Raw genomic sequence first — 12,699 nt, forward strand, 5'->3', positions numbered from 1 at the left:
TATATTACATGCTGATATCCATCCCATGTGATTACCTGGAACGCAGTAGCAGGGCCACCTTAAGTAAAATGTTTGAACTAGAGATCTCAACTGATGGTCATTCTTTTTAAGATTCTTGTGGGTAAAAAAATCTGCACCTAAAGGGAAAATGGAAAAGGAGGTTACTATCTTTATCTCTTGCAGTTTAATAGCCATCCTGATCACCCATCTATCTGAATCTTTGAAAAGGGGCTGAAGGTGATGGAAGACTCTTGCAGAGTCCCTCCATAAAAACTGAGGTGTCGATAACTATAAAAATACGGTGTACAATTGAAAGAAGGGGACAGACAGCCTGGGCAAATATGCAGGGCAAATGGGCAATACTGTTTCATAAAATTTCCCAATAGAATTATTATCCTTGGCCAGAGTCTGCTAGGTGGGACAGCTTTTCCATGCTGTTTTGGAAGCTTCTGACAGAAGTTGCAGTCCATAGGCCCAGTTTAGGATGTTGTCTGAATTTCTCCGAGCTGTCCTTCATGGATCCCAGCACATCTCTTTGCTCTGGGACAGAGAACAATTCATTCTCCATGTTTAGCTGACAACACGACCTGCCCGTTGCTTATGTCCCCTTTTTCTGTGTAACAGACTTTCTGGTGAGCATCCACACGGTTAACAAAAAGCCTGTTGGTAGCAGATCCAGGTATATCGAAATCTCTTATTCCCACAGAAGAGGTGAGAATGCCCATTTTATACGCCAGTCTGAGGCTTGTCGGTGATCTTACTATACAACCAGCCATTAGTCATAGCCCATGATTCAGTGAAACCGACGTGGCACATCTGTCGTGGCCTGGACAGCCATCTAGACCCCATGAAGCTCTGCCTATTGTGCCACACGTCTTTTGTTGCACTCATTAGGGGACAGACCTCTCAGGTTGGGTGGTAGCCACACCTCATTCCATCCCAGTAGAACTTAACTGGAACGAGCCATCAGAGAACTAGGCCTATGCATGGTGCAGGAGGTCTCTATATCTGAGTTCCCACTGGGCCAGTGGACACAGCGGCTTCTCTGTTGATATGCCCAAGAGGCAGATGGGAACTCCTGAGACCGTGAAGTTGCAAGACTCCAGCCAGGCCAGGTTTCACCCCATCCTGCATACACTATCTCTACTTCACTAGGGATTTCTGAGCTTCCTTTATCAAACAATTGAGTCCTTTGGTCAGATCTGTGACATGACTGGGATTTCAGTAAAACTATTTCACAGCCATGAGTAATGTGCTCACTATCTACTGAGGCCCAATAACAGGCAATAATCACCTCTCAAAGGCTTTTTCCTTTAGCTAACTCCAGGAGCCTACAGGTCCAAGAGCCCAGTGGATGCTACTGGCCTGTTTTAGTTTCCAGTTGGCAATAGGCTCCAACTGGCAAACTAAGAGGTTACTGTAACTCAAACAGCAAATGTGGATTGGCAAGGGTAGACTAAGTGGCTGGATGGAAAGTCTCCAGAGCATCCTACTGGTAATGGTCTCACTCAAAGGCAGAAATCTTTCTGGTAACCCAATAGATGGGTGCCATCAGAATTCCTTCATGGGGACTGTGAGAGCCCCAGTAGCCAAATAAGCCCAACAATCACTGGGTCTCTTTTCTATTTTTCAGGGCAAAAAAGTCAAAAGCTTGATACTACTCTCCTCTAGAACGAGACGTCATGCCTCTTCCCAGATTTCACCGAGGAATTTCACTTGGGTTGTATATCTTTGTAACTAGTTTATGTTAATGTTCCCCCTGTGTTGCCATGTATAAGTCAGTAGGGCTCCCAGTCTTTGTTGGGCAGTGCCCTTATCTTAGCTGACCAGGAGAACGTGATCAACATAGAAAAAGGCTAGTTCTCACTTCCAGTACAAAAATTTCCCCAAATTATGGCCTACCAGTAAATGACAGATAGTCAAGGAATTTGAGTAGCCTGTGGAAGGACATTAAAGGTGTTTTGTAATCCATTCTACATAAAAGCAAATTGAACCTGATCATCCAGGTGGAGAAGAATGTTGAAGAAGACACTTGCAACATCAGTTGTGGCATACCAAGTTCCTTTGGCTAGGCCTTAATAGCCTCTATGACAGTTGCACCTACCATGTCGGGTGCTGCTGGTGCTAAAGGCAGCATTACAACACTGAGCTGCCTACAACCGATAGTGAATCTTGAGGCCTTGCACACAGGCCACACAGGGTTAATGAATGAAGAAATAGTCTTGCAGAGGACTTTGGTTTTCTTAAGTTTAGTAATAACAGTTGTTATTTCTTTTTCCTCTTTGAGCAGCTGATACTGCTTTGGGGAGGCAACGGCACAAAGAACTGGAAATAAGATTAGTTCACAGGCTTCCACATGCCCCACTAAGAGAAACCCAAAAGGATCTACTCATAGACAGGGCTGAGCAAGGGACTTGGTGGTGGTGGCCTCAGAGCTCAAGCTGGAGAGCATCATCTGTTTCTCCATCCTGGCGTCAGGTGTTGCAAATATCAAAGTCACCTGTATACTGGTATACAAAGGGCCCAAGAAGTGCGTTCTCCCCCATTTCCCATTAAACCCTGACCTTGACATAGGGCCTGTGCTCCCCTCTGAACAGGCAGGGCCTTGACATAACTCCTAGTCTCATTTATTTTTGAAAGCCAGCCCAGAGGTCCTTATAAAAGTGGACAGGGCTCTCTAATGCATCTCCAGATTCACTGGGAAGAGAGAAGGGGATAGCACTTGTGTCATTCACAGAGGCTGTCATGAAGTAGATGCTGTTGGACCACCTGGCTATGAATTCTTTGGTGAGAAACACTCCAATCTTTCCCTTTGAGACCCTGTCGTTGAAAAATCAGACTCAGAAATCTCTTGGAAAAGTGCCTCACTCAGGATACCCAAGAGAGGGTGTCCAGTTACCAATCTTATGGTGCTCTTTCTGCTTATCTGCTTATCTGCTTTGTCCTTGACTACTTTTTCCATTCTGAGGAATTTGTCAGTTACCAGTCACAATAGTTGTAGTTCAATTGATCTGACCTCATGAGGGGGTTTAATTTCACTCTTTAACCAAATGGAGTGCCATGGACAAATTCTGGAGAATTAAGACTGGTTAGTAATTTTATCACCTGCTATTCCCTTAGTAAACCCAAAGGACAATCCAGGGTGGTTTGTAGGGCTGCTATAGCCTTTGTCAGGAAAAGTGGTTATTTAATAGCTTTATCAAATGTAAAAATGTATATTTAGCATTTTTTAGAAATAATGAATAGCCACTTCCAAAAAGAAACTCTCTGGGATGGCAGTGTATATAGGCTATGTGAGATATGAACATCTAACTTTTCATGATAGTACTTGACTCTTTTTACTGCATCTTATTTATAAAATATGATAATATTCCATGGAATTGTGTTTGGCACCAACTTTCATATTTAATGCACTGTATGTAAACATACAAGTTATAATGTAGCTAATGGTTCTTTTATTTGCCGAGAGATAGTGGCATGCACTAAATTATTTGGCAAACTGGAGAAAAATTTATTATACATTTATATAACTATTAAGGGGATTATCCTCCTTATTCCAGTTATTTTACATAAAGTATGCTCTTTCATTTCCATTTTACAGTTTTCATGGGAAGAATTTTTATAGCTTGCTTTTGATTTTTACTTGATTTTTTTGACAATGATTACAATTATGTCTGCTGTTTAAAAATTTTAAAATAGGTTAAATATAAGAGAATATACTGTTCTGTGATTTTTAATGTTGGTTGTAAGCAGCTAGTAAATTAGCCCACCCCAGAAGGGAAATAGTCTAAATCCTTTTATTAAGCAATAAATGAATGCAAAATTATAATTAAAATTTTACATGCTTCTGTAGAGACCATTTAGACCCTAAGATTGCAAAATTGTAAAGTATTTTTTGTTGCAGAATGCTAATGCTTTTTTTAACTGCAAACTAATAATCAATGTGGTTATATAAGCAACTTCCATACTCATGCTTTCCTTTCTTTGTGCATACACTTTTTACCCCAACTGGCTATTTTAGATTATGCATATAACAGGCTTTCCTGATGAATCATTTATGCTTACAAACATAAGAACAAAAGACAATATAAATACAGGTTGACAAAACAATCCTTTTTGGTCTTGAAAAAATTTATTTTCTGTTAAGATAAGGGATAAGCTTTCTTTCAATTTTCTGTAAGCACAGAATGAACATTACCTGATAAAATATACATTTTCACGCACCGGAGAAGATTCTTATAGTCAATTTTCTGCAAGATGTCCTCGCAAGGAAAACAGAAATATTATCTTGTGTTAAAATTCTGTTTTTCTAGCAGAGTTGTAGAGGATCATTATTTTCACATTTTAATGGTGCATTGTAACTCCTTTAAGAAAAGTTTATGTGATCAGGTGTCCTGGACATTTGGCTGCAGTGAAAAGAAACAGCTTTGAGTTCTTAGGTATGCTATTGCCTCCTGATTTAATTGGCAATGATACCGTTTCTCCCTGGGCTGGCACAAATATGTGCCTTTCATAAAGACTGTGCAGAGATTGTCACGTTCCTCCTAACTTTTCCATCTGCTGCCATTCTCAATGATTTCTATAAGACACCTAAAGAAACTAGGCGAATACTGATGCAGAGCAATTTATGAAGGGGGAGCAGATAGGTTTGGGCTCTATCAAGGAGTAAATGTGCCTAGCAGTAAATTATAAAAATCAATACTACTACTCTAATAATTTATGCATGCATAGTATTACACAGTTTGCAAAGCAATTAATAGGTTTGGGAATGGTTAGTTACTTTTCTGTTAAACCAAAAAAAAAAAAAAGTAGAACTGTTTAGCTGACTGGGCTGGTTTTTTGTTTGTTTTATTTTGTTTTTTGGTGGTGAAGTTTATAACTGATTTATATGTGCTCCCTTCTTCCCTCTTCTATGAGTTAGTAGATAATATATATTGCATATTTATGTTCTCGGACAGTCTATTTCCAGTATCAAAAGTAGACCAAATTATTACAAAGGTTAAAGAATCCTATGAAAATATTTATTTAGTTTGTATAACATTGTAAAGTTTAGGAATCATTTCCTTCTAAGCTCAGTGTGCTCAAAAGCAAATCAGAAAACGTTTACAGACTACGTGTTGTTACAAAACCTATTTTCAAAGTGAGGAGATGATATTTTGGAGTAATGAAGTGCCTTTGCTGGGAAATCCTGACCAGAGAGTATTAGAATGAGATGTTTCTCCAGTCCTTCTCACTGAAGAATCATTGCTCTTTCCACTATAATTTCTAAGTTATATTACCTCTTTAGCAACCTTTTGTCAGAGAAGACAAAGTCATAATAGATGAGTCATAAACTCATATATTTTCTAAGGAACGTAAAATAAAATTATCTTCACTTCAGCCTCCTACTGTTAGATGTATTGTCTACATTCACATTTCTCTATCTTCCCTATTTTCTTTACTGATTATTTAGTCAACAAAACTTTATCGAGTATATTTTCCACTGCCTAGTATATTTGTAATACCAAAGAATACCGAGACAAAAAAAGGAAAGTTCTGGCTTCTAAGAAGCATGATTATCTTTTGTTCCATATGATAATCTTGAAAGATGACCATCAGAAATAATTTCTGATATTGGACACAGTTTTGGAATTGTTATAAAATGCTTCATTTTAACATTGATACTCTAATATTTTTGGGGGAAGAAGTTGCTACCAATGAAGTAACCACACTTAATAGATGGAAAAGAATTAATAAAGAAAACTGGCAACTGTTCACTTTAGTCTGACAGATTTGGATCTCGATCATTTTTCTGAACTAAAGAAAACTCAGAAGAAGATATATGTATATATAAAACAAAACATATGTGGCCACATGATGCAGAATAGTAATGGTTTATGCCTCTGTAATATTGGCTGAGTGTCAGATCCTTCTCTAAGAACAGTAAATTTAATTTAATCTTCACACTTAATCCTCACAACAGTGGATACTATTTTTATCCCATTTACAGACAAAGAATCCTACTTCCTAATCACACAATCAGTGGATAGCAGGGTTAGGATCTAAATCGTGACCAACTCTCCAAGTTAGTAGTAATATGTTGACTCTCCATAATCACCAAGATCATGGAACTCAGATATATCAAGAAAGAGGTGGAAACAGGGTCAGAGGAACACTTAAGAACCAGGGTGCATACATGTTGCATAGATCAAAGTAAGACAGTAAGTCTAAAGTAGATGAACAAAGGAGAAGGGGAACCTAACCAAAAGATAGATAGTCCAGGTAATGTAATAACACAAGAGACTGAATTCCTTATCCCAGACTTACCTTGACTATATATGAGCCCCTCCAGCCTCCACATTCTCACCTATAAAATAACAAGGTGTGCCTATCTCCTAATGAGTCTCTGTTCCCTTTGACCTCTAAGGTAGTATTCAAGAGTTCAGGCAGCAACTTTAACAAGGTATTAAAAATTAAAAATTCAAACAAGGCAAATAATCAAAAGCCCAGGAAAACTGGTTTTAACCTGAAAGGGTTAGTCTTGACACCAATATGTCAGTGTAGCAACTTTAAGGTAGCTGATACGAGAAGCCCTTGATAACTGGAAGAGGTGTCTCTCCCCACCCTGCACTTTTAGAAATTTTAAATTCTAGAGGCATAGGAAGATAGAATGATAGATAGATAGATAGATAGATGATAGATGATAGATAGATAGATGATAGATAGATAGATGATAGACAGGCTAGACAGATGATAGTTGACAGATAGATAGATGATAGATAGATAGATTGATCAATCAATCGATCTGGATCTTAACAGGAGACCATGTTTTCCTGTCCCTGACACTCCTTTGGATCATTGAAAATGTAATATTTCTTAAGGGCATCATTCTATAAAATAAAGAGCCTAGAAATTAAAATTTGAAAGTTTGGGACAGGGGCACCTGGGTGGCTCAGTCAGTGAAGTATCTGAGTTCAATTCAGGTCATGATCCCAGGGCGCTGGGATCAAGCCCCGCATCAGGCTCCCAGCTCAGGGGGAAGCCTACTTCTCTCTCTCCTCCCAGCTTGTGCTCTCTCTCCCTATCTCTCTCTCTCTCTCTCTCAAATAAATACATAAAATCTTTAAAAAAATAAAAGATTGGAGATAATTATACTTTCTTAGGTTTATGTGAGAGTTTTTAACATAACTATCCTTTTTTTTAGTTTCTCTTATGATATTTATTATTTTTCTGGGGTTGCAATAACAAAGGATTAAAAGCTAGGTAGCTTAAAACAACAGAGATTTTTTCTCTTATAGTTCTAGAGGCTAAAAGTGTGAAAGCAAGGTGTGAGCAGAGCCATGCTCTCTCTGATGGTTCTAGGGGAGAATCCTTTCTTGCCTTTTCCAACTTCTGGTGGTTCCTAACAATCCTTGGCATTCCTGGGCTGGTGGCAGCATGACTTTTATCTTTACTTTCACATGGACTTCTTCCCTCTGTCACCTCTGTCTTCACATGGTGTTCTCATCACTGTGTGTCTACTTCTGTCTTTAAGCACACTAGTAATTAGATTAGGGCCCACTCTAATCCAGTATGGCCTTAACTTAGCTTAACTAATTACATCTGTAATGACCCTATTTTCAAATAAGGTCACATTATGAGGTTCCAAGTGGATGTGAAGTGTTGGGAGGCACTACTCAATCTGGTACATGGTGTAACTTCTTCAGAAGTCAAGATACGCATTTTTCAGTCTTGTCCTTGACAATAGTAGAATCATACATATATCAGAAACTCTCAGAAATTCCCTTGCAAAGGATGCAAGGAATTATAGTTTTATAATCAGACTTTAGACCTAAAATTTACATTTTCGTATTTGTATAATAAGCCTTAATCAGAGGATGCAGGGCAAGTCTCAGGCTCACCTTTCAGTTTTCCATTTACTTGATAGTATGAGCCTCCTAAGAATACATCTTTCTAACCAATAACTCTTTAGATGGGCAATTAAATGAATTTCGTAGCCTCTGGTGATTTGGAATCAGGCCAGAGATTCTGTGGTGGTCTGGCAAAGGATTAACCTTCCCAACATAATGTTGAAAGTGGTGATTAGGAGGTTCTTCTAACTGACCTCTGGTCACAAAGAGCAAGATGGTGAAACATAAATTTTAATTCAGTAGACATTAATAGCAAAGCAGTTTCTTTGAGTTAACCATAATAGTGTATAATGTATTGTATTTTAGTAGCTGTTAATGGAGTAAACACTGTTAAAGTTTATGTTGAAATTATTTGAACATTAATGAAATATTTTACTATAATTTAATACCCATGTTTTAAATTAAATCAATAGCTAAAATATGATAATTGAATGGATTCATTTATATTCTCCTTGACCTAATATTACCATTAATTGTTAGCGAACTTTTAAAATGATGTAGAAAATGAATTTCTACTGGAATTTCAAATTATTGATATATTACCAATAATAGGAGAAGAAGAAGACAATAACATAATTAAGGGATAAAAGAAAATTAATATTAGAAAATGTTTATGTCAAATTCAGGAAATAATTAAATAACAATGGGTAAGAAAATTCTGCTTAGAAAGCAAACGTGTATATTTTTTATAACTAGCAAAATTACTTAAAGTATTATGAAGTAGAAAAGATAGTAGAATTTAGTCTTGTTGTAATTAATAAAGATTGCTTGTGTCTTAGGTAGTGGCAACTTAAATTTGGTGATAAAATTTTCCTTTATAATAAATAGTTCAGTCTATGTGTAAAAGATATATGTATAGATATATTCCCATTTAATGGAGAGACTGTCAAAGTTTTAGAATAAATTTATTCCACTATATGGTCTAAATTACCCTTTCAATATTATTTCTCACAATTTTTCTGTGCTCATTCTTAATCAAACTGACATACCAAATATGGTACTTTATACTATATTACCTGCTATTATGTTTTTGTTTATATGCTTTCCTCTAGTTTTAATACTGTATCTTCCCATTTCCCATTTTCTAATTTACCTTCCTACCTAATATTCTAGGTCCATTTGAAAAACCTGCTTTTCTGGAGTTGACAAGTCATTTTCTAAGCACTGCACATTTTATAGGTGTCCCATGTGTGGTAAGCTTTTTGATGCAAATCCATTTTGTTCTCCTGCTACAATTATCCAGGACCATATGTTAGGTGTTCAGGAAATCTATATAGAATGAATTATTGAGTAAATTTAAAGTAAAGTTATTGTACAAAAGGTAAATAGGCCAAGGAATTTTGATGCCTTTCCGTACTTAATCTCACACAAGGAGTTAGTGAGGTGCACAGACAGTGTTAAGGAAATGAGTGTGAATTTATATTTTTTCTTTAGTGAATCAAACATAAAAATTTCCAGAAGCTAGATTGCAAAAAACAGGAAAATATTAGGCAGGGTATCATGAAAAGGAGACTTAATGGAGAAAACAAACAAACAAAAAGAGCAAATAGAACTTTAGATAAATAAATACATGAAAAAATAATGAACAACATAATATATGGAACAGTATGAGAGATCCAGTAATATCTGATATTAGCTCCTAATGTCCAATTTATTTATAGCAGTTTTTACAAACCACATGGCTTATTCTCAAAAATGTAGTATGGCTTGCAAAGATATGAAATTATAAGAATATACTCTAAATCAGATGCAGGGATAAAAGAAAAAAAAAAGAAAATCTGCTGTAGTGATATTAAATGAAACTATTTTGGAGCTTTCTGAAAAAGAAATCAAACTATAAAAGGCTATAGCCTTCCTAACAGATAGATTTCAATTTAACTCTAAGTTTTCTAGAGGCGAAATAAAAAGAAAAATCTGATCAGTTTCATAATTTACAACATCCATGATAAAAGTAAACCAATTTACTCAGGAGAAGTGCAATTATTCTTGCTACTAAAACCTGCAAGAAATTTTCTCCCAAGGGTCATCATAAAGAGGCCACTGTAAAATATAACGAAATATGCTTTAAACAATATCTTTGATAGACACCACTAAGAGTTTCATAGACCTGCTTTTTTTATGGTACCCTGTACTATATACTGGTGGTTTAGCTCTACCATTCTGTGTGTAGTTTAATAGAGGCATAGATTTTTCAGTAACTGGAAAAATGGATGGACAAAAAATCTTTCAAAGATTCTTGAAAAACATCTTTATCTTACTAGAATCCTTTAAAGAAACTTGGCGGCCCCACATCTCCGAACACTCAATTGGTTAATTCAGTAAAGAGATATTGGACATCTATAATTTACATAGTACTTGTATTAGGCACAGAGGAAGCACAGGGGACAAAAATTTCCAGGAAATCAGCTATTCTGTGATGTCAATCAAATGTAAGTAAATAGGACAAATGACCTGAACGAAAGTAAAAGTTGACATTCTTTTGTGACAGCTGAAGGCACCTCAAGTCTTGGATTCAGTTCCAAGGATATACTCAAAAGGTGGGTCAGGTCTCTTTTAGAAAATAGGTTCCGATCTGCTCTGACAGAGAGAGTAACGGCCACAGGCTGAATCTTCTAGTCAGCATTAGCACAGTAGCATAGTCACATGCTTTTTGGGGAAGAGATCTCATCCCATCTGCTTCAGGTTTTTTCCTACAGTAGGCACGTATTGGGATTTCTACCACAACTGTGCCTTTAAAACTATGATCTGAGAAACCTTACTTATATTTTCCTTGGAATTGAGACATGGGGGGAGGTGGAAAAAAAGAGGCAGCCAGTCAGATCTCTGTCTTCTCTAACATACATCCACCACCAAAGCCTCTCTGCTAGCATATAAGAAGGGTTTTGACAAATCACTTTAAAACTGTATTTGAAAAACACTGCACTGCTGTGTACTATTTCCAGAATTTTATTTTTCTCCACAAAGATCACCAACACATCTATTCAATAAATATGTACTGTTCACCTGCTGTGTTCCAGGATCTAGATATGCAAGGTCAATTGTCAAGGTGTTTGTCTCAAGGAGCTTAAAGATTGTCATAAGACCCCTAATGGCACTGGAGATTAGGCCACAGTTTGGTAATTGCTGTCTTAGAGATAGAAATACCATGCCCTGTGCATGCACGGTGGATGGAATAGCCAGATCCAATGTGAGTGAATAGAGGGCTTGAGAGTTCCAGATATAACAAGTAGCTTTTGAATTGAGAGTTGGAAAATGGCAGAAATTAGGAAAACAGGTGCATAAAAGTCATTTTAAGCAATAGATGAGTGAAGGGGGACATGTCAAACAGGATGGTTTAAATTGAAAGAGTAAGTAATAGTGACTAGAATACAAGAAAGGTTAAGAAGTATAGTCTTCAACTGAGGAAGAGGTCAGATCACAAATAATTAGTGTTCTAACCAAGAGATTTGAACCAAAGGACAAAAGGGGACCAAACCAAACCAAGGAAAAACTTTATAGAGGAATGCCATGAAATTTATGTTGTAGAACTGTCATTCTAGCATGAGTATAAGGATACAGTAAAGAGGCTAAGAATAGAGTCAGGCAGAGTAATTAGAAGGTTATGGCAGCAATCTAGAAGAAAATAAATGGGAATCTAAATTAAGCCACAGAAATTGTCATGAAAGGAGGGAGGTATGAGAGATAATAAAAGGGTGGAACATATGTGCTTTTGCGACTTCTATGGCCTATCTGTCCTGTTTTTTCCCTTCTAAATAAACGATGATACACCTTACAGTGTTTCTTACTCCCTGTGTAATCTGGCTCCCCTTTTCTGATTCATCTGTATGTAGTCAAGCTTTAAAAAATTTGAAATGCTATTCTCTTCATAGTCACCAAATCTTACATAGCAGTCCACTTGAAACTTGAACATTTAATCACTTAGTACATTCTGCCTGCCTCACAGAGCTCAACATTATAATCCTCCAGTTATTACAAGATCTGTGCTGTCTCTGATACATTTACACTTCAATTACAATTACGATGCTTTCATTTTAACAGCTTCCAGTTTCTGAAGGATTAAGTCTCAAGGATTATGTTATAATGAGAACAAAGGTTATTGACGACTTTTCTCATTTCCTTCTGAGATGCTTTCCCAGCCAAATCAAAGTGAAGCCAAATTTATGCCAAGATGTTTTCTCCCTGCAGGAAAACATAATGGAAGTTATGCGAAATCAAGAGTTTTTACTGCTTCCAGCTGAGGAGCTCCATAAACTCCTGGCCAGCGATGATGTAAATGTTCCTGATGAAGAAACCATCTTCCATGCATTAATGATGTGGGTCAAGTATGACATGCAGAGGCGATGCAATGACTTGAGTATGCTTCTTGCCTTTATAAGACTGCCGCTGCTTCCACCACAGGTAACTGTAAGCGAGGCTGTGTTAGCAGCTACTCTGCACTGAAAAATCCTATGTTAAAAGTAACATCAAAATCTAACTAAAAATAATAATAATAATAATAATTTAAAAGAACATGTAATAATACCCATAAAGCATTTGTTAAAATAACAATTTTCAATTAATACACGTTATGGTATACACATCCGCACATGCACACACACTTGAAAGTAGAAAGTCCCTAAGTTTTATGCCTCTCCATTACCATTTTCTTACAATTGTTTAGTTCTTTAAAAAAAAGTAACATCACAACCCATTTACTCTTCTCCACATTTTTGTTTCTTAGGTTTAGTCAAATAATCTTTTTTTAGGAAAATTTGGTGATGGAAAATGACAGGTAATAGGTCTGAAGCTCATCTCTGCCACATATTGACTC

The 12,699-nt window shown here is 36.8% G+C and overlaps 1 protein-coding gene across 1 annotated transcript in view; it reads left to right on the plus strand.

Annotated features, from left to right (window-relative positions):
• The window catches only part of KLHL1 (kelch like family member 1), a 231,920-nt gene that overhangs the window by 76,712 nt on the left and 142,509 nt on the right, over positions 1-12,699 (plus strand). The window contains exon 4 of the mRNA XM_045811015.2: positions 12,075-12,287. Coding sequence (XP_045666971.1) covers positions 12,075-12,287 — 213 coding nt within the window. The remainder of the gene's footprint in view (positions 1-12,074; positions 12,288-12,699) is intronic.

Source organism: Ursus americanus, chromosome 10 (assembly GCF_024610735.1).
Source record: "Ursus americanus isolate L20-20 chromosome 10, mUrsAme1.1.p, whole genome shotgun sequence".
Classification (NCBI taxonomy): domain Eukaryota; kingdom Metazoa; phylum Chordata; class Mammalia; order Carnivora; family Ursidae; genus Ursus; species Ursus americanus.